A 21,704-nucleotide genomic window follows, 5' to 3' on the forward strand; every position below is an offset into this window, starting at 1 on the left:
AACAAAAAAAATTTGACTCCCTATTTAAAGTGCTGCCAAAAGGGAGGGTTCAAAGTACTGTAGGTTCACTTCTCCAAATCCTGCTGCTTTCCCTAAGTTTTGTTTTTCATGAAGAGCCAAAAACTGGGAAGTTGCACAACCGTGTTTGGTCCAGTCGCGACTTGTTTGAGAATTATGTCTGATTTTGGTTGTTGAACTAGTCTAGTGTAGAGAGTCACCATTGAATAAAGCATCAAGAGTCAGAAAAAATAAGAATCAAGGTTTTACTCAGCCATTCCACCACAAACATTACAAACAGAATGATTGGTTTTTTTGCACAAAAAACGTCCTTCAATTAATGTCGAGGTTTAGGAAGAATAAAAACAGATGTAGAAGAAGTTTGTTTGGTGTGTACATAGTGATGTTTAACACGGAGCAAAGGAGGGGAAAATCCCTGGACCTTTTGAGTGTGTTGAGTATGTGCATGAGATGGTCTGCCTCAAGAGGACATAATCACAGTCTGATTAATCATTGTGTTGTACATTCATTTTCAGAGAAGTGCTGTTGAAAGTCACATTCAGCCTGGGAAGTAGACGATCCAACACGAGACATTGCTGGCGTTGTTTGTTTCAGCTTGCACTTCCTCAAAACCCAACCGGTATCATGTTTGACAGTCTGGTTTCAAACGTCTTTAATCTGAAGACGATCCTTTAAGGGTCGGAGTCATGTCTCAAAGAGGAAGCAGCGAGTACGTTAACTTCGACAGTCACGGCATTGTAAACAAATTGGAACAGTGCAGTTGTTTGGAGAGCGCGTCTCTCAATCTAAATGAACTCCAAGCCCTCGTATTTTACATCTCCAATCTTGGTTTCGGGTAAAAGGATGCGCCCGTCAAGTGTGAACGCCATGATGTACGTGGCGATATTTCCAGCGTCTTCTTCTGACTTGAGAGCCAGAACGATCTGGTCGTCCGTGTTGGGCACGAACTTGAATGAGGAGAAACCGTGAGTGGGGTTGAGTTCACCCACTCGGCTTGCCCGGATGTCTGAGAAATCGGGCGTGCAGCTGAGGACGAGGTTAGTGGCCCGGCGCTCGTCTGCCGTCTCCTCGTAGCGCTCCTTGCTTTCGCGGCGAGGAAGGAAGAACCAGCGCTGCAAGGTGTCGCTCCAGGCTGCTGACTCGTGGATCAAATACCCTGAAAAGATTCAGAACGCCAAGGTGAGAGGTAAACAGAGCAAACGATGAAAGGGAGCGGTTGTGAGCGAGGCTCGATTCACACCCTCACCTGGAGTCTGGATCCCTGCAGCAGACTTTAGAGATTTGTACTTTGGAACCCAGTTCTCATGCTGCACGTCCCCTCTGTAGCCAACCACCCTCACCCACTCGGGGTTGTTGTTAACGAACACGCCTTCTGTTGTTGTCCACTCTTTGCCCAGACCGCCGACGTACAGGTGCTTGTCCTTCACTGCCATCCACTCAGCTTTGAACCCTGTCAGGGGAAAGAGCACGAGTTCAACAGAGAGCTGAGGTCCACTGTTATTGGTTAATGCAGTTCATTCAAGTCACAAATTTGTCCTGCCCATGTTATGATGACAGAAAAAAGGACAACCTGCTTGTTGCAGCCCTGAACTCGATCTGCTTCTTTTCATTGGCTCAATTATTTGTCTTGAATAATTAAGAGCTAAAAACTAAAATATTCCAAAACTTAACGTGAATTCGAGTTGAAAGCCAAAAAACTACTATCACACTAAAGTAAAATTAAAGCAAGTGTGTTTGACTTATGTGGTCATAAACACTACGATATAAAAAGCAAAAAAAATAAGGCCCAGATGACTTATAAGAAAAAATATCAATGTCAATGTGTGTAAATAAATATGTCCCCATTTATGTCACTTCAGTGAAATGTTCATGCAACATTGGAAACTGTTTTCACTTATTATATGCGTTCTTCCTTTATTACATCTTGAAACAAGATTTTTTATCTGGACTTGTCAGACTAATGTTGTTTATGGAGTGTGATGAAATATCTTTGAATATAAATAAGAAAAGGAAAAGGCTCGATTCACACCCTCACCTGGAGTCAAGTTGAAAGCCAAAAAACTACAACAATGGACACAATGGCACATACTCTGACATTATCGACTGGTTTTAGTGATTCATCAATGCATGCATGCATGAGGGAGCTGGTTTCAACTTGTTTATGTAGACATGTATGTTGTAGTAAAGTGGTTCCTTAAAAACAGGTTGAGCCTCTTTTAAGGAGACACTGAATGAATTTGGGAAGTAGTGTACAAACTAATAAAAAAAGGTTTCCATCACAAATGAAAACTCATTTAAAAATTGACTTCTTTCATCTCATCCGACAGTTTTTGTGGCGGTGCCATCATTTATGAGCTTTTATTTCATGTCATGAGTGAAAATCCAGTTGTGAAGAGAGGTGTGACAGAATGCAGTAACATGTGGGTGTGTGAGGTAGAATACATGTTAAATGGCAGTATGTTGAAGAGCAGGCTCAAACCCACCTTTGGCAACAGAGCCGTCTCCGTCAGTGAGGATGACCCAGGGCACAGCCTTGTCTCCGTCTATGTGGTAGACGACTCCCGTTCTGTCATCCACGCTGTACAGCTTCCCGTTAAACACCACCAGCTCCGACAGCTCCATGCCCCTGCCCTTCTCCGACAGGTGGCTCTCCAGCGCCACCCTGTCCGCATCCCACTCAACTGCTACCTTGTCCCCGCTTTGTGACACCAACAGGTAACCCCGCCGCATGTAGCTGAACCACGTCAGCTTCTTCTCACTACGAGAGCTTGTGTCCAGGTCAGCGATGACCCCGATGCGATAGCGGGTGCCCTGCGCTTGAACCTTGAACTTGGTGCAAACGTCTTTTTTTCTTTGTATAAATGATCAGAATCTTTGCTCACTGTCCCCCTGATAAACACTGCACTGGAACATTTTCCTGCTGGTACAAGGAAATGCAGATACTCTGTTAACAGCTCGTAGAGATCAACATTAAATACACTTGCTTCTTTATTGTTTTGTGGTAGATAAGTAAAGTCAAACCATTACACATTAGATTGCAGTTAAAGTATATGGTAAATATTTAGCCAGCTTAGCTATAAGACAGAGGTGAACAGCTAGCCTTGTTCTGTCTGAAAGTGTCAAAAACTGCCCATCAACCATTTTAAGCTCACCAAAAATCTATCTATCCCCGTTTACATCATCTTTTAAAATAAAATGAGTTGTAAAAACAAACAATATGGACAGGAGGGAGTTTTGTGCAGGAATGTGTCAAGGCTTGGACCTGTTGACCACCATTTTTAATTTATGGAAGATACAGCCAAATAATTCTACATTTTCCACTCTTTCACTTATCATATCTTATCTTTATACAAATCACATTTACTGATCATGTAATAGTAAAACATATTTAACATTGATTAAGATGGCTGATTCTAGTCGGAATAACCTGGAATAGACCATAGCATATTTTCGAGATCATTTTTGCACTACACTACACCAGAAGTTATTTATGTCAGCTCCTTCCTATTGCATAAATGCATAACATTGCTCCCAGGCAGACCTAAATTCATTGACTTTAAACAATGATATGAAACCTTTTCCAACTTTGAGTTGGACAGCCCCAGGAAACGGCAGAGGTCATGAAAGAGGATACAGCAGGAGAGCAAACTTTGCACGTTGCATTATTACTGTAGTTTGGCCCAGAAGAAACTGAAAAGATTGACATCAGTGTCCACGATAAGAAAAAAGCTATAAAACAGTCTGGTGATTAACTAAACTATACGAACATGTATTATTGAACGTAGCTTTTGTCTGAATCTAGGCTGTTCTTGAAATGGGTCTTATAAAAATAACATAACTGACTCACTGAACTATGAACGGACTGGATAAAGCTGGAAATCACTTTTATTGCTTGTCATTTTTACAAACGCAGAAGATGATATGAATGAACTCAGTGGTACTCAGCTGGTCTAGCCTCAGAACCCACCGCCACTTCCTGAATAAAAAAAATCACAACCCACTGGAAACAGATCCACCAGCTGAGAGCCGCATCCAGATGACAAACTAACATAAAAAAAGATTCCCATGTCTAATATGGCACACCTTGTGTCCCACTTGATTTCGATCGCTGGATGTCTCCTGTCCCACATTTGGGTAATGCAATACATTCAAATCCCTGCATCTGTCCCTTTAATATTTGTACATCTGGAGCAGAAAAAGAATCAATGAATGAATGAATGAATGAATGCGGTTTTATTCATAAAACACAAAATAAAAACAAAAGGCACTTATATGCTTTGATATGTACATCATATGCTTTGATATGTTATAACATGAGATTCTGTAGAAAATCACAAAGGTTATAATGTAATATCATTGTAATCTATTGCGTTATCAGCACACAAATTGATTAGATGTGAGCCTACATTCATGGTGTTATTGGTCAGATGTACTCTGGTCTCACTACAAAGCGGTAGGTGTACTGGTTATCAGGACACGGATAGGCATTCTGGGTTCCGTTCCCGATATAAGCCAGGTTCTCCTTGAAGTCCTGAACCTGACAGACATACTTGTCTTGGCACATCAGCAGGAGCCGGTTACGGAATAGGATTTTGCTCTGCTGGTCGTAGTAACCGGTAGACAACCGTACTGCAGGGACAGTTTCACACCTCAGACCTTGGTTCGAACACTCATACTTATTCCTGAAGACATTTGCCTCCCAGCTGACACTGCTGTCCTTGAAGATCTGGCTGTAGTGAATAGATGTAGTGAAGGATACCCTGTTTCTATCGTAATGACCATAACCATAATCTCTGTGTGAATGCATGTAAAGGGTCTGGACTGGATCTGTTGGAGCAATAGAAGTGCTCCATGCTTCAGAGGTGTAGATCCTGGGCTTGTAATCTTCATCGTTAAACTTTGGGCTGGACTGAAGTTTGCTGAAGGGGAGAACATTAAACTGGAATGCTCTCAACATGTTTTCACGATACACATTTGTAAAGTAGCTGTAGAGGGAAGAGTTGAACTCCAGGTCGTAAACTTTCTCTGCAGGAATCATTGGGAATCGGATGCGAGTCAACAGGTCAACTTGGGCTTCTGAACTGACAGAGTTGCCCTTCTCTTTGATCCAGCGCTCGACAGTCTGAAGCAGGAGGTATTCATCATGCACCACCAGGTCTGAGCGGGCTAGAATGGCTCCAAGAAGCTTAACGGAGAGGGTCGTCCAAGCCGGGGACGTGGTCAGATTTTGGTAGTTCCAGGCCAGATACTGAATACAGTTCTCCCGGAGCACAAGGTCTTCAGTTTCCTCTGCATATTCAAAAAGGGAAACTTGGGTTCGGAAAGAGGCGTCTTGTGGGAGGATTTTAGTGAACAGTCGGCCTGTGTCCTCCATCAGCTGCTTCATCCCAAACTTGGAAGCCATCCAGTGGAGGCATTGCGCGGAGTTAAAAGTTACATCGATCTGACGGGTGTAAATGTACCTTTAAAAAAATAGACCATAGAATAACCAGAATAGTTTTTGGGGATTTTTTTCAATGACTTTGCTTTCAATATTACAACCAAGTCATTTCTGTTTAATAGGAATATGAGCAAAATCATAAATTATGTCATATTTACCTGATGAGGGACCTGAAATATGGTTTGCAAGAACGGCTGATGCCGATTGTAGTACTCGTGCTATCAAGTGAAGCATTGAAGAAAGGAAACCGCGAGACGATCATTTTGTGCGTACAAATTTCTGTCTCAGCCATCTCAAGGGTCCCATCCTCTTTTCTGTTCCCAGTAGAACTCTGGATCAAGATCAGGAAATCACAGCCACTCCCGCTGTCAAAGAGTTGGCCAAGCTCGTCAGACAAACTGATGCTGTGGTCCAGCGGGTATGCAGAATCATCGATGGTCGTGTTTGTGCCTGGAACCACTACATATGTGAAGGAGTCGTTATTACAAGGTAAGTTCTTTATCTTGATGTGAGGTTTTAAGTACATACCATCACTTTCACAAATAACTCCGACATCCTCTTTGTGGGAGCAGTCAGTCAGTCCCCAGCCTTTGAAAGAACATGTCGACAGATAATTCTCTGTGCCTTTGCAGTCAAGATCATCCAGCCAAATAGGTCCAGAAGCTACAAGGTCAAATGAAAGTAATACATTTACTCATGTCAGGAGAAACAAAATAATCACACTGCAAAAATTCTGCCAGTCTAGGGTGAGACTGAGGCCGATTTCAAGTGCTATAACACTATTAAAATTAAAGCAAGTGTGTTTGACTTATATGTGGTCATAAACACTACGATATAAAAAGTAAAAAAAAAAAAAGGCCCAGATGACTTATAAGAAAAAATATCACTGTCAATGTGTGTAAATAAATATGTCTCTATTTATGTCACTTCAGTGAAATGTTCATGCAACATTGGAAACTGTTTTCACTTATTATATGCGTTCTTCCTTTATTACATCTTGAAACAAGATTTTTTATCTGGACTTGTCAGACTAATGTTGTTTATGGAGTGTGATGAAATAACTTTGAATATAAATAAGAAAAAATGTCGTGCAGTGACACTATTCGTGGTTGAATTTGTAGTGCGAGTAACGTTTCATCACAACTCCTCACTTAGTACAATTGTTTTACTGCCCCCTAGTGGGGAATAAATGGAAGTGGCCGGCACCTTGTCCGTAGTCTTTCCCAAAGACAACCGATTTTGCTCCGGGGAATCCGAGCTGACGACAAACCACCTGGGCCTCGGCCATGTCCCAGTTGTCGTCACAAACTGTTCCCCATTTCCCATCGTGGTAGACTTCCACACGGCCCTCTGAAACACTCTGTGAGCCAAACAGTCGCAAGTCACCGTCCACAGACACGTCACTGTCCACAGACACGTCACTGTCCTGTGTAGGTCTTCCTGTGTGCAAACACAAACACAGGCCTGCGTGACATATCAACCAAGGCCACGAGGTTGTTTACACGATTAGATAACTTACAGCCTACTTTAAATAAATCAGGTGAGAGTATGTACATAAAAGCAGGTAATATAGTCCTTGAGTAATATAAATACATCATAGACAACAGACTTGAGAAAAGAATTAAGCACAACTTGTTTCTGAATTATTTTGTAAGTGCATCAAAGCTTGACACTGGATGTTTGCTGTAATCCATATAACACTGTGCACGTGACAGCCAGAGGACTGCTATGTAATACAATGACACTCAAATGAAATGCTTTTTGACCTGTAAATAAATCAAGTGACATGGGCACACATCTGTGATAAAATGAGCCGATACTGATTGTCACTGTACAACATCTTTTCACTCTTTACATGCGGTTCCCATTACTCACGAAACAGGTTAAATCTCATGGCACTTCCAGACTCATGGAGAAGTAGCAGAAGCCACAGACTGAACAAGTTTCGCTGTCTGAGCATTTTCAAACACCAGGGTTAAGGTTCTGATAGAGAGAAAAAAACAAGGATGTGATCAACATGAAAGCATCTTTACTTACAATTCAAGATGCATGGCTTTAAGTAGTCAATCTGTAGCATTGTTTTCCTTATTGTTGTACAAATACATTCATACATTATCATATATTATGAGGACAAAATACCATGACAATTTCCCCTGCACTTAAACATGTTTTTCAGTTGCATTACTTTGAGATTCTTAATGACAATGCGAGATCTGTGCACTAAAACATGTGCCAACTATAAAATCAAACATTACCTTCTCCTCCTTGCCGCCCTGCTTCCACTTGTGAAGTCTGAAACAAAAAAATTTGACTCCCTATTTAAAGTGCTGCCAAAAAAAAAAGGGAGGGTTCAAAGTACTGTAGGTTCACTTCTCCAAATCCTGCTGCTTTCCCTAAGTTTTGTTTTTCATGAAGAGCCAAAAACTGGGAAGTTGCACAACCGTGTTTGGTCCAGTCGCGACTTGTTTGATGATTATGTCTGATTTTGGTTGTTGAACTAGTCTAGTGTAGAGAGTCACCATTGAATAAAGCATCAAGAGTCAGAAAAAATAAGAATCAAGGTTTTACTCAGCCATTCCACCACAAACATTACAAACAGAATGATTGGTTTTTTTGCACAAAAAACGTCCTTCAATTAATGTCGAGGTTTAGGAAGAATAAAAACAGATGTAGAAGAAGTTTGTTTGGTGTGTACATAGTGATGTTTAACACGGAGCAAAGGAGGGGAAAATCCCTGGACCTTTTGAGTGTGTTGAGTATGTGCATGAGATGGTCTGCCTCAAGAGGACATAATCACAGTCTGATTAATCATTGTGTTGTACATTCATTTTCAGAGAAGTGCTGTTGAAAGTCACATTCAGCCTGGGAAGTAGACGATCCAACACGAGACATTGCTGGCGTTGTTTGTTTCAGCTTGCACTTCCTCAAAACCCAACCGGTATCATGTTTGACAGTCTGGTTTCAAACGTCTTTACTCTGAAGACGATCCTTTAAGGGTCGGAGTCATGTCTCAAAGAGGAAGCAGCGAGTACGTTAACTTCGACAGTCACGGCATTGTAAACAAATTGGAACAGTGCAGTTGTTTAGAGAGCGCGTCTCTCAATCTAAATGAACTCCAAGCCCTCGTATTTTACATCTCCAATCTTGGTTTCGGGTAAAAGGATGCGCCCGTCAAGTGTGAACGCCATGATGTACGTGGCGATATTTCCAGCGTCTTCTTCTGACTTGAGAGCCAGAACGATCTGGTCGTCCGTGTTGGGCACGAACTTGAATGAGGAGAAACCGTGAGTGGGGTTGAGTTCACCCACTCGGCTTGCCCGGATGTCTGAGAAATCGGGCGTGCAGCTGAGGACGAGGTTAGTGGCCCGGCGCTCGTCTGCCGTCTCCTCGTAGCGCTCCTTGCTTTCGCGGCGAGGAAGGAAGAACCAGCGCTGCAAGGTGTCGCTCCAGGCTGCTGACTCGTGGATCAAATACCCTGAAAAGATTCAGAACGCCAAGGTGAGAGGTAAACAGAGCAAACGATGAAAGGGAGCGGTTGTGAGCGAGGCTTGATTCACACCCTCACCTGGAGTCTGGATCCCTGCAGCAGACTTTAGAGATTTGTACTTTGGAACCCAGTTCTCATGCTGCACGTCCCCTCTGTAGCCAACCACCTTCACCCACTCAGGGTTGTTGTTAACGAACACGCCTTCTGTTGTTGTCCACTCTTTGCCCAGACCGCCGACGTACAGGTGCTTGTCCTTCACTGCCATCCACTCAGCTTTGAACCCTGTCAGGGGAAAGAGCACGAGTTCAACAGAGAGCTGAGGTCCACTGTTATTGGTTAATGCAGTTCATTCAAGTCACAAATTTGTCCTGCCCATGTTATGATGACAGAAAAAAGGACAACCTGCTTGTTGCAGCCTTGAACTCGATCTGCTTCTTTTCATTGGCTCAATTATTTGTCTTGAATAATTAAGAGCTAAAAACTAGAATATTCCAAAACTTAACGTGAATTCAAGTTGAAAGCCAAAAAACTACTATCACACTAAAGTAAAATTAAAGCAAGTGTGTTTGACTTATGTGGTCATAAACACTACGATATAAAAAGCAAAAAAAATAAGGCCCAGATGACTTATAAGAAAAAATATCAATGTCAATGTGTGTAAATAAATATGTCTCCATTTATGTCACTTCAGTGAAATGTTCATGCAACATTGGAAACTGTTTTCACTTATTATATGCGTTCTTCCTTTATTACATCTTGAAACAAGATTTTTTATCTGGACTTGTCAGACTAATGTTGTTTATGGAGTGTGATGAAATATCTTTGAATATAAATAAGAAAAGGAAAAGGCTCGATTCACACCCTCACCTGGAGTCAAGTTGAAAGCCATAAAACTACAACAATGGACACAATGGCACATACTCTGACATTATCGACTGGTTTTAGTGATTCATCAATGCATGCATGCATGAGGGAGCTGGTTTCAACTTGTTTATGTAGACATGTATGTTGTAGTAAAGTGGTTCCTTAAAAACAGGTTGAGCCTCTTTTAAGGAGGCACTGAATGAATTTGGGAAGTAGTGTACAAACTAATAAAAAAAGGTTTCCATTGCAAATTAAAACTCATTATTTAAAAATTGACTTCTTTCATCTCATCCGACAGTTTTTGTGGCGGTGCCATCATTTATGAGCTTTCATTCCATGTCATGAGTGAAAATCCAGTTGTGAAGAGAGGTGTGACAGAATGCAGTAACATGTGGGTGTGTGAGGTAGAATACATGTTAAATGGCAGCATGTTGAAGAGCAGGCTCAAACCCACCTTTGGCAACAGAGCCGTCTCCGTCAGTGAGGATGACCCAGGGCACAGCCTTGTCTCCGTCTATGTGGTAGACGACTCCCGTTCTGTCATCCACGCTGTACAGCTTCCCGTTAAACACCACCAGCTCCGACAGCTCCATGCCCCTGCCCTTCTCCGACAGGTGGCTCTCCAGCGCCACCCTGTCCGCATCCCACTCAACTGCTACCTTGTCCCCGCTTTGTGACACCAACAGGTAACCCCGCCGCATGTAGCTGAACCACGTCAGCTTCTTCTCACTACGAGAGCTTGTGTCCAGGTCAGCGATGACCCCGATGCGATAGCGGGTGCCCTGCGGCGTGCGCTCAGGCGGGCTCAGTGGATAGGTGTCGTTGTAATGGGACTCGGACTGCTGGGAGTCGCTGCAGCCTGTTTTCCAGCCGTGGGAGGCGTACGAGCGGGGCCGCATGCCTGAGCTCAAGTGCATGAAGAGCAGCAGAAGCAAAGCCAGGGAGGCGGCCACCGCCACGATGGGCTTCCATTTAAGGCGGAAACGAGGGTCAGTGGTGTTAGCCATGGAAGCCAACATAGGGAGGCCTCCTACAGAGATGCGCAGGTTATTCATGGACTCATTCTGCTCCAGTCGAGTGAAGCCTGTGGTAGCAGGCATGGAGGACGGAGGCCCGGTTTGACCTAGGAAAAAAAAAAAAAAAAAAAAAAAAAAAAAAAAAGAAGTGGACAGAGTTTCAATGCATCTGCTTGAATAACATCAGGGTGTCTGAAAGAAACAGAAAACATGATGTACGTTTACCCGTCATCAAATAGAATACAGGAGGTTGCATGTTCTTCTAGTTAAAACAGCTCACAGTGAAATACTGTTCTACTGTTAACAAATCTACAACAAAACCAGTCCCAATGTTTGTTTGTTTTATTGTTGAATCAAGTCATAGACGGTTCCTTTTAAAGCTTCTCATAGAGTCAAATTTAGTGTTTAAAAGACTTTTAAAAAGCTCCCCCCATAATCCGATCATATATTCTCCATTATCTTCAACAGGGCTCGTAGGTTACAAGACAGAGACAGTCGAATGCCAAACTCGACGCTTCAGAGCTGTAATCCACAAAGCAGTGGGTGAATTCGAGGGTGTCGAGTCCGCTTGTTTTAGAGGAGAGTTCTGTCGTGTCAGACTACTTGTCATTCCAGTTCAACAAAGTCTTTATCTCAGTTTCAAAGCAAGCGGTGTTCAGAGATGTGTTTAGTAACGTCAGTCACACTGAATCCTTCGTAAGCCGAAGTGGAGCCGTAGAGAAAGTATACAGACAAGTATGACCGAGGAAAAGGTCGATACAGCTGCTTGGGGTTTTGTTTCTGAATGTTTCACGGAGAATACTTTGATGAGCAAAATGTATAAACTATCGGTTTCCAACAAAGAACATGTGTACTAAAAAGAAGGGAAAAAAACGGAACTACATGGAACATCTTTCGTTAAAATCTTCAATCTTTGCTCACTGTAAGTTGTCTAAAGCCAATTCAGATTCCTACAGACACGACTCTGACTCATCGTCAGTGACATTAAATGCTGAATCTCAATCTGATCCTACTCACATACTCTCCATATGTTGACTCATGTCCTCACAGTGGACAGCAGGTTGATCATTTATCCAGCGCTTCGTCAGAAGAACATTTTACATCCCTGAAAGAACTCAGACTTGTGTTTGTATTGCCGGGTGGCCTGACACATGATAAGATGCAGGAAGTAGTAAAGCTTTCGGTTGGGTGAATATCAGGTAGCCACCCATTGGGCCATGTCAAGGTGGATGCTGGGAGGAGTTATTACAGTGACAATGAAGGGACAGCATGAGCAGGTAAATCAGGAAATTCAAAACCAGCTGGCTGAGGGGGCAAATACTGCTGTCGCAAGAAAATCTCTGCTTTGTTCAATATGAATGCTGCAAGGATTAGTCCATCAACAGAGAAATATCAAGTTGTTTCTTTTTCAATTTAAAATAGTCATAGTTTAAAAATGCCCAAATTCGCCAAAGTTCATACTTTGTTTTAATTTCCATCTTGCAAATTTGAACTTCGGCTTTAAAACTAAAACATGTAGACATTTCCTCGAATGATGTTTTAAAGAGCAAAAACTTCATGATTTACAGAGAAGACAATGAACATGTCATTCACTTCATGTTATGTTTAATCAACAACTGCACGTTTAAAAGCTCAAACAAAACCTTTCTGGAAGCATTTCTGAGAAAACTAATATTGGATGTCGGGCGCCGCTGACCAAGAGGTACAGAGGTCAAGTCCTCCGAGGAGCCGGCACATTCCTGCATGTCAGTCCCCACTCCAAATAAAAAATAAAATACAAACGCAATTTACCAGTTTCATTTTACATTTTCTGCTCATGATCATCTCTGAGCTCCTGCTCTTAGGACATAAAAATAGATTTAAGAAGATCACTAAGGGAGCCAGGATATCTAAATGAACATTTTCCATTGATTTTAAAGACAGATAGACAACTTCATTTAGGGGCGTCAGTGGCCTAGTGGTTCATTCGAGCGCCCCATGTACAGAGGCTACAGTTGTCAAAGCGGGAACAAAACCCCACAAAGACATCTTAAAGAAAGAAAAGTATTTATGTTTTACTCCATGTATCAGGTAACGAGGACGTTAAACAGCCTAAAACAAAAAAAAATACCATTACTGTAGTAATGAAAAAGGGAAAGTCAAACTAAATGGGATTTTAACCCTCTTTTTAAAGAAGTGTTCACTGAAGAAACTGCAGGTTTTCACATGGAGCTTCTGAAATGTGGATCCATCCAACCACTAGCTCACATTTCATTATTCAACGATCAAGCGGGAAGAAGGGGTCCTATTCACAACACTGGAGGACTGTGTATAACCTGATGCATGCTTTATCACCCAATGTGACCTTACTGCACGAGCGGGGTCACCGCCAACACCACCCGGCTCTCTTCAACATACAAACTGTGTGCAGTCTACTCCCGACCGCATTCCAGGGGGACCTCTAAACTCGGCTCAGGAGCGTCACACGCCGTGCTCCGAACACGGAGCAGCTCAAAGGCCCCTTTATAAGGAGGGCCTCGAGCCAAACAGCCCGCCATTATTGCAGCAACATCTGGGTCGTAATGATCAAATCAACTCTCTGTGAGTTGCACCAACAACCTGCTCATTGTAATGAACTTTCGAAGGCAGCTTCCCCCCCCGGTGCCACCTATTCTAGTTTGTTACACTTCAATAATTAAACACACTCACCTCTTCGTCTCCTCCTGCCAGAATTCTGACTGTGTTTCATCACATGTACCTCTCTGTCCTCAGAGCAGACCTGCACAATCACTCCCGACCTCGCTATGTTCCTTCTGCTCACACTTCAGATGCAGCGTAACCATGACTAGGGGTTTGTTACGCTGAACTTTAACTAGAGTTGGAGGATTATCGTCCAGTCCAAAGGGTCAAACCCTCGCAGGGGGGGTTCATTCATCAAGTCTGTATTCAGTACAGCAACCTTTGAATAGGGCCAGGTTCGAAAGGCGAGATAAGCATTTCTTACCTGAAAGCCTGCAGGCTGAGTAGATGAATTCAAAAGTTTGCTCACTTCAAGAGTTTGTATACTGGGGCTGTTTCTGTGTGTAATCGGAGCTCTGTGACTGGACTGAGGCCAGAGATAAGGCTGATTACAACAGCAGAGCGGATGCATTGTCAACAGGGAAGCTAACTGTACAGGAAAGCGCACACACGCTTACTTTTTGTAAGTTGTAACAAGAAGTGAAGGAGGGGCCTTTGAAACGTGTCCTCTTAAGGATTCAAATAGTTGACATAAAAGGACTACACACAATGTAATAACTTTATACACACACTGTAGCGTGGGGATATGATCAAATATGTTAGACGAGGTATGAGAAGGTAAAAGGTAACTTGAGCTTACAGCATAGTGTAGCGTATTGTATAGTGACTATTCAACCACAGGTCACACTGAACCTACCCATTCACACAGGCTGCTATGGAAAGTGTCCATCAGTATTAGATAGTCAATTCGTACACATTTACATACTGCCAATGAAGCAGCATGCACAACATCAGGGTTAAATGGAGCTGGGGGATCGAACCGCCGACCTTTCACTGAGACACATCCATTTCCATTATTGTTGTGCTTAGTCCTGCTTGATATCTTTGGTTGCGTAACACCAGTTTTGAAAGCCATAAACAATAATGATTGATCCGACTGTCGATGGCTTCGACCTGCATTTAAAAAGTGTGATGAAGGGTGAAGTTGTGATTTTATCTCCCTATGAATGCTTCTTAAATTCAATTTACCACAATATGACAAGTCTTTCTGGCTGAAATAAAAAATGTCCTTTTTCATGACATGGACTCCGTACTAATACGTCGACCATGTAAAGGTACAGCGAAGGCTGTTTGTTAAGTAAGTAAGTAAAAGAACATGCATCAGTGCTACGGTGTCAGCGCATTGTAGTTCAGCTGTCCACATGTGAGGAGGAAGACAGCGCTGAGGGGACTTCAGACTAGTCCGACGAATCAGACTCTTCTGATTAAATTGAGAGATGACACCTTGTTTAGATCAGTGATTCTCAAAGTGGGGTCCCAGAAAGACCCAGGGGTCCGTGAACCATAGCCTGGGGGTCCGTGGGATAATTTACAAAAAAGGTCTGCTGTATAATAATAATAATAATATTTTTTTAAAAATCACTTCTACAAACTGGGACCTCTTGCACCTATAAATTCAACTATTTTGTCTCCCGCCCACTTTAGTACTGTGCCAATAGATCAACTCTGATAGGATTGTGACGTGTCTGTCACTTTAGGGTGCAAGGGAGAAAATACATTTTAAATAAAAATCACAGCAGAGCCACCATTCACTCAAAGTTTATAACATGAATGACTTGGAAACTATAAAAATAGCCGAACTCTGTCTTTGGAAAGTACTCCATAGTACAGTAGTTCATTGTATTGATATATGCTGATCTATGTTACAATTATGAGGAGGGGGGGGGGTCTTGGAAAGAAAATCTCACCTCACCTCCATGGGTTAAGACATGCTGAGAAGCCCTGATTTAGATCACCTCATGTAGGATACATTAATCTGCAATCTGTAAAAACCTTCAAATTAAAAATGGATGAAAACAAAATGATGAAACTACTTGGGTGAGCGTCAGTATGAAAGAGTGAAGGGTGTATTCTGCTGCTCTGTCTGTGCCACCATAAAGAATGACATCTGTGGAGGTGTGAGACAGCAAAGAGGCTCATAAAGAGTTCACTTATCGCTGTGAGGCAGATTCTCAAACTTCTGCAGGTCAACACCCCCCAAACAACAGATGTGCATGTGACTAAGCAGCTGGTTCAAAGTGGAGATGTTGTGCAGCTCATTGATGAACAAACCCAACTTGCTATTAGCAGCTTTTTGACTCTTTATGCGCATTAGCTCAGCTTTACGAGCTGCATTACAACATTTATAATAATTTACATTTTGCAGAATTGCTCTGGTTATGAGAAACATTTCAGGACTCTTTCACACACACGCCATGCAGTGTTTAAGTGTGTGTGTTTCAGTTAGCTGTTGTCCACTTTCTTCCGGCAGCGCAGAGGTTAACACGGATGCCTTCACTAACCACTGCGTTCAGAAACGTTTTTTCACTCCCTGACTTCTCGTGTTTTCGCTTCCCACTCACCGCAGCGCTTACACGGTCAGCTCACGGTCCGCTGCTGGTTGGAGAACAGATGACATTGTTGTGTCTCTTCACCTCTTCGGCTCTTTCTCCCAACGTTCCCCCGTTGACCAGACAGCCAATCATGACTTCCTGTATGTACTGATGACGACAGCAGCGTGACGTGTACGCGCCCAGTCGATGTCGAAGCGGTGCCTTCAGGTGCAGCCGAAAATTTGAGAACTATAAATCTATGTAAATCGATGACTTTGTTCACTTCACAAAAACCCAGAAACATTGTCTCCAGCATGGATAAGGCACTTTTGAAGGGATTTTGTCGACATAAGCTGTAAACTGTAATGATGAAAATAAAGCAGGTTATCTAGTTCCTAACATGGAATGTTTAAAAACCTTAGTAAAGACGTTCAAATAACATATTAAATTATCAAGAATGTCTTCAAATACTACAAATATTACAAATAAATGTGTGATAAGAAACCAATAAAAAGAAATAAACACACAAATTCACAATCTATGGAGGCTAAAGCTTGCCCCACTTATTATTTTATACCAGTGGTAGACATTCAGCAAGGTGAGATAAATGATTTCTAACTTTCATGAAACTCCTTTGAGAAATTGAATTATGGAGTGAATTTCCAAAACTATCTCAGATCTAAGACCAGAAAAGGGAACACTAGGATACTTATTTGTGATTGTTTTTTAAAGGCAATTTCTCCCCAGGCATCCTGTCCTAATAGCACATCTTTGTTTTAGCTTTTGTTTGCATTATGCAAATCTGGCATTATCTGTTCTTATTTCTGAGAAGACTTCAACGCACACCAGCTCCTCCACATTCATGAACACAATCACTATTCAAATATTTACCAAGGGAGCGCCGCCCTGCACCGAGTCCGGGTTTCTCTTTAGAGGCGGATACAAAAAGGAAGCTGACTCAGCAGTTAAAAAAAAAAAAAAAAAGTATTTTTATTTGGCAAACCCTGTGTGTACAGAAAACTTTTTAAGGCACTTGAATGGGAAATTGTTGTAAAGCCACTGAGCACAACACCAGTTAAAGGTACAGCTGCATAGTGTGAAGGCTGAAAAAGATGTCAGCTAAATTGTCGTTTTTGATTGTCGCAATTATAAACAATTTTATCCCAATATCAAAGAAGTCCTGAAATCAATAAACGGCTGAAGCATTTGCTGAATTGGATATTTCCTGTTTGACTGCAGTCAAGTAAGGCACATAAGACTACAACAGAGGTAGCTGATACAAATGAATAGTTTGGCTACCTGAAAACCAAAAACATATTAAATATAAACCCACTTTGGCAGGTTGGATTTTTAAGAATAAAATTAACTATCGTAGACCAGATATTGGCAATCAAAAGATAAACAGTATTTTTCAGTGCATAAAAGCGATTTTTCAGTGGTTGATTATTTAAAAACAAAAAAGAAACAGAAACATGCTGTTACAGTAGTTACAAAGGGAAACTTTACAATGCAACCGTAAGTTAAAGAACAATGGGTTTGTTTCATGGTCAAATAACTAAATGTTCTGAGCTGTGTCCGCCATTCATTGTTATGGAGCTGCTCTATGTGAATCTGAAAGTCATAAAAGTAACCTTTATGAATTTAACAGGAACACATTTGAAATTCAATTGTCTCAAACTTAGTCATCTCTTTGAAGATTTGACCATCAACAAAGTCAACCGTGTCAAAATTATTCACTGCATTCAAACATTTGACAAAAAAAGGGGGCACTGAAAGGACTTGGTCTGGCGCAAGACACAATTGGCACACTAATGCTTTCTCTTAACTGGGAAATTCCCAAACACTAAATATTTCGTTCAACCTGCTCTGTGTGAGCAGCACAGAGAACACCCGTCTAAACAGTTTCAAAAGTGAAATAAAAAAAAAACAAAAAAAAACAAAAAAAAAACACACAGATTGCTGCACCCAAAGCCGGTTCTGCAGGAAGACATTTGGAGTGCAGAGAACAGTCCAAGAAGTAAATGGTACCATTGGCAAGCATTGGTATTTAAAACTCCTCCTGTTGGATTCCCATGTTTGAATCGCAGTTCATTAATAAGCTGGAGGCTGGTACTCCCCTGGCTGACCCTGGCTGCTGGAGAAAGGTGACTGCTGGTAGCCTGTGGGGCCGCTGCTGCTGGGGTACGGAGCCGGGGGGAAAGGAGACGAGTGGTCATTTGCTGGGTCTCTGTACTCCTGGTCAAACTCACTGACGCCTTGGCGATACCTTACAAAGGCAAGGTAGGAAAGAAGAGCCTGTGGAGACAATGAGTAGTTGGAGCTTGGAGATGACACACAAGGCACAGTTTAGCATTATCATGTGATTTTGTTAGTCAAATTCTCAAAGTGGTGAGAGTCTCACCCATGTGATAATTGAGAAGAACGAGAAGGCAACGACGGCACGCGCAGCATCGCCAGGCACAGAGTTAGTGGTTTTGGACCACTGGTTGGCCAGGAAACAGAAGCAGATGAACCACAGGAAGGTCCAGACCGCTGTCATGTGTTATAAATGTCACATTCAGAAGCAGAAAATAAAAAATAAAGTAATAAACAACTGTGATGCACTTCCTCTTTTTGGGCACACTTCCTTTTCTGTGTTTTATTTATGAACAATGAAAAGAGAAATCTAATTCTTACCTGAGAATACTAAATCTCCAGTAACAATGTACTTTCTCTCCTTGGCGTTGCTTATTTGTGGGAAGTAGGCGTCCAGTATGAGGAAGACCACACAAGCCAAGAAGGCCAAGACTCCGATTCCCACTCCGTAGCTACAGGCACTGTCGTTATCGTTAAACATGCACTTGGTGTCGACCCCGGTTGTTGGGTTGATATAGCCTTCAGCTGTGATGGTTGCAAAGACCACAATGGAGAACAACTGCAAAGAAGGGACACACAGGGTTCATGGCATGGGGCGGGGAATGCATGTTTTAAGTCCAGCAGCGTGTGAGGACACATGATTCGCATCACATGATTCACATCACAAGAGTGCTCGACCATATAAATTATATAATATCCTATAATAGAAATTCTGCCAGTACAAAAGTGCAGACATGACATTTTCACAATGAAATTCTTGTTTTTGAAAGGTTATTTAATAAAATAAATGGAAAAACAATCAAACAAGACCTGTGTTGCTGCAAGCCTGAGCTGTCAGAACCATTTTTGTAGTTTTATCCTTTCAGAGACGTCACAGTTAATGGACGGACACTTGTATATTTTCACTGATCCTTTTAACTCTGCTCAAGTTTCCCGTGTGGTTTTAAATTAATATAAATCTTGTGGATTATATTTGTCTCTTTTAAGTGCCTGAGGATCCCTCATCATCCTCCTCATCATCCCTGAAGCCCTAAAATGAGCTTATTGAATATGTAGTTACATGCTCACAGATACATAGGTGTCTTCTTTTGAAATCGAAGAACAATGTCATTACAACATTTATACGCATTCAGCACATCCTCATCATCTACAAGGTCAGTAACATTAAAGAGTTGAAAATCAATGCGCAAAGATGACGTCGATTTTTTTAAATTAAACTTCTCAGTCTTTAATAAAAAAAATCCTGAGAAAAACTCTTTCTAGTTCTCATTACAATAAACCATAAACAAAGAAACGTACTATAAATGAATCCATTTTGTTGTAAAACTAGCAGTAGGTGCTGTGACACAGCACTGAGTGTGCTAGCTTATGCTAGCAAAGGAAACATAATCAAATTAAACGTTGTTACACCTTTATATTCTAATTTTAATTAAACACATCATGAATGTCCAGTGTTGACTTTTTATAGAGCCATCAATCTGAATCACTGACTAATTAGTGTCGACCCTGACAGTTCACATCTGTTAACATACACCTTGTGATGTGACAGCTGCTAGCTCTGATGCTAACCCGTTGACTCACCCAGCTCAGGCATCTTAAAACGGTTTGTGGTTGTTTAATAAAACTCTCTAAGTCGAAAGCACCGCCGGCCAGCGACGCCCCGAAGGCACTGCTCTGCATTTTCACCCCCCAAAAAAGAGTGCCTGTCACAAGAGTAAAAGACCAGCTGCGGCCGTTCCTGTCAAAGTTGGGAAAGTTTCGATTTGTCTCACAGTTTCCTGAAAACTTCACAAAGACCGCCCCTGCTCTGATCGTCCACGCGCTCCATGAAAGCTGCTCGCGCATTACTTCAGTAAACAATCGTATGTTCACTGGGGGCGGAATAATCGGAAAAATGTGTGTCCGACCGTGAAAAATGCACTCGAAAGTACCCAAAGTCGGAACATAAATTAGGACAAGGTTGGGACGTTGGAAAAAATCTTGGTGCCCGACCTGCCAGGTTCTCAGAATCTGTGCACGGTAACGTTGACCCTTGATGATCGAAACTTCTTTTTCTTGACCCTTTACTCTTCTTCATATTGTATTATTATATTATAAAATGTAATAATGCAGATGATAATGATATTGTCCCGCCAAGTTTAGTTCTAAAAAGTATGACGGAGAAAAACTTTAATTTATTTACACAAACGAGCAGAGGTGCAGAGAAATAAATTCGCGCATGGAAACTCCGAGCATCCAAAAGAGCACGTGAATGCAGGGAAAAGTACCTTCGTTTGTTTGCTTTTTAGCCGGAAATATCAAGCAAAAATATATCTGAATGTCAAACAATGATAATACCTGTTGTTTTTTTTCTTACCATGTCATCATACTTCTACAATACGATGGAACCCTGTGCGCATAACTTTTGCGTACAAATTATTATGGTCTTGTGCGATTGTTTTTTTCGTTTACTTTTTGGGACTTCAGGGACTCCATTCAATAGAAATGACAAACAATAAAGATAACGCAAATATTACTTAGGATAAGAATAAACTTTACTGATCCCGCGGGAAATTTGGTTGTTATCAGCTCAAAAAACAAAAACAAAAAAAACGATGACAACAACAACAGGAAATATAAACAGCACCAATTGCAAAAACGTCTCAAACCCAGCCATGAGCAAGTTTACATTGAATCAATAGAAGTAAATAATACTATGTACACTTTCACTTGTGGAAAGACAGCTCAGATAAGATTAAAAAAAGCACGTACAGTGTACAACATGAATGATTTTGTATACATCAGAGTCACGTGGCGGTGATGCTATTAAACAGTCCGACTGCAGAATAAAGGACCTTCGGTAGCGCTGAGTCTTGCAGGCTTGGTGTCTCAGTCAGTGTCATGCACTGGGTGAGAGAGGATGTCCATACTACTACTGCTATAGAACAATAACTACTACTATCACTAATAATAATATTAGCCTGATACAAAGGATACACAACTAATAATAATAATCAATATAGTAGTAATACTACAATAAAATCAGTATATGCTTTATTGAAGCAAATGGTGTTGAGGTTTCTTAGCAAAATAATTAAAAGTATAACATACCTCTTTGAAGTATTAATCGATCATTTCCCTTAGCCTGGTGTAACTTTATTTGGACAGAATTATACAGTGAAATATTTACAGTCGAGGAGTTGACCTTTTCTGGTTTTCAAAGGTGTTGCCGTTTCTCTATGTGGATTTCAGTAAATAACTGTATATATGAATACAGAATATCAATTATTATACTAAGATTCTTTTTTATCTTTTCTTTATCTTTAACGTTTGTGTTTTCTAGCCATCTATTTCCCTTTTGCCCATTTTTTGTAGCAGACCTCTGCGAGATTATTTACACTTTTCTGTCAACGGCAGCAGTTTTGTCCAACATAGTTTCTAAATATTTGAGTAAA

General features: G+C 41.5%; 4 protein-coding genes across 5 annotated transcripts; all 4 read right to left on the minus strand.

Annotated features, from left to right (window-relative positions):
• Window positions 1-249: 249 nt before the first annotated feature.
• On the minus strand, window positions 250-4,148 carry LOC306837704 (soluble calcium-activated nucleotidase 1-like; the record flags this gene model as incomplete). The annotated part of the gene is made up of 4 exons (XM_079365447.1): window positions 250-1,174; window positions 1,265-1,468; window positions 2,502-2,869; window positions 4,102-4,148. The coding sequence occupies 4 exons, from the start codon at window positions 4,146-4,148 to the stop codon at window positions 804-806; spliced, it is 990 nt and encodes a 329-aa protein (XP_079221573.1). The 3' UTR covers window positions 250-803.
• Window positions 4,149-4,232: 84 nt separating this feature from the next.
• On the minus strand, window positions 4,233-6,829 carry LOC306838635 (galectin-3-binding protein A-like). Of its 2 annotated transcripts, none has more exons than XM_079366941.1 (4): window positions 6,665-6,829; window positions 5,987-6,121; window positions 5,617-5,908; window positions 4,233-5,480 (listed from the first exon to the last, which is right to left on the minus strand). In XM_079366941.1, the coding sequence occupies exons 1-4, from the start codon at window positions 6,744-6,746 to the stop codon at window positions 4,442-4,444; spliced, it is 1,548 nt and encodes a 515-aa protein (XP_079223067.1). In that variant the 5' UTR covers window positions 6,747-6,829; the 3' UTR covers window positions 4,233-4,441. The 2 variants fall into 2 exon arrangements, with proteins under 2 accessions (XP_079223067.1, XP_079223066.1); XM_079366940.1 differs by having other exon boundaries at window positions 5,617-5,917.
• Window positions 6,830-8,008: 1,179 nt separating this feature from the next.
• LOC306838208 (soluble calcium-activated nucleotidase 1-like) lies at window positions 8,009-16,099 on the minus strand. Its single transcript, XM_079366250.1, has 4 exons — window positions 15,946-16,099; window positions 10,264-10,932; window positions 9,024-9,227; window positions 8,009-8,933 (listed from the first exon to the last, which is right to left on the minus strand). Exons 2-4 carry the CDS (start codon window positions 10,907-10,909, stop codon window positions 8,563-8,565), a joined length of 1,221 nt encoding a protein of 406 aa, XP_079222376.1. The 5' UTR covers window positions 10,910-10,932; window positions 15,946-16,099; the 3' UTR covers window positions 8,009-8,562.
• A 781-nt stretch (window positions 16,100-16,880) lies between these two features.
• syngr2a (synaptogyrin 2a) lies at window positions 16,881-20,117 on the minus strand. Its single transcript, XM_079366386.1, has 4 exons — window positions 19,852-20,117; window positions 18,592-18,829; window positions 18,317-18,447; window positions 16,881-18,210 (listed from the first exon to the last, which is right to left on the minus strand). Exons 1-4 carry the CDS (start codon window positions 20,113-20,115, stop codon window positions 18,007-18,009), a joined length of 837 nt encoding a protein of 278 aa, XP_079222512.1. The 5' UTR covers window positions 20,116-20,117; the 3' UTR covers window positions 16,881-18,006.
• Between the last annotated feature and the right edge of the window lie 1,587 nt (window positions 20,118-21,704).

Source organism: Symphodus melops (genome assembly GCF_947650265.1).
Source record: "Symphodus melops genome assembly, chromosome: 17".
Taxonomy (NCBI): Eukaryota; Metazoa; Chordata; class Actinopteri; order Labriformes; family Labridae; genus Symphodus; species Symphodus melops.

What these genes read in the sequence shown, in the direction of transcription:
- syngr2a (XM_079366386.1), bottom strand. Translation starts at nt 20,115, where the DNA reads ATGCGCGAGCAGCTTTCATGGAGCGCGTGGACGATCAGAGCAGGGGCG. An exon ending in TTTTAAGATGCCTGAGCTGG is followed by an intron (nt 18,830 to 19,851) that starts GTGAGTCAACGG and finishes CCTTCTTTGCAG; the next exon opens with TTGTTCTCCATTGTGGTCTT. An exon ending in TGGAGATTTAGTATTCTCAG is followed by an intron (nt 18,448 to 18,591) that starts GTAAGAATTAGA and finishes AACACATGACAG; the next exon opens with CGGTCTGGACCTTCCTGTGG.
- LOC306838635 (XM_079366940.1), bottom strand. Translation starts at nt 6,746, where the DNA reads ATGGCCGAGGCCCAGGTGGTTTGTCGTCAGCTCGGATTCCCCGGAGCA. An exon ending in AGTTATTTGTGAAAGTGATG is followed by an intron (nt 5,918 to 5,986) that starts GTATGTACTTAA and finishes TCACATATGTAG; the next exon opens with TGGTTCCAGGCACAAACACG. An exon ending in TATTTCAGGTCCCTCATCAG is followed by an intron (nt 5,481 to 5,616) that starts GTAAATATGACA and finishes ATTTTTTTAAAG; the next exon opens with GTACATTTACACCCGTCAGA.
- LOC306838208 (XM_079366250.1), bottom strand. Translation starts at nt 10,909, where the DNA reads ATGCCTGCTACCACAGGCTTCACTCGACTGGAGCAGAATGAGTCCATG. An exon ending in AGACGGCTCTGTTGCCAAAG is followed by an intron (nt 9,228 to 10,263) that starts GTGGGTTTGAGC and finishes TTCCCCTGACAG; the next exon opens with GGTTCAAAGCTGAGTGGATG. An exon ending in TGCAGGGATCCAGACTCCAG is followed by an intron (nt 8,934 to 9,023) that starts GTGAGGGTGTGA and finishes GAATCTTTTCAG; the next exon opens with GGTATTTGATCCACGAGTCA.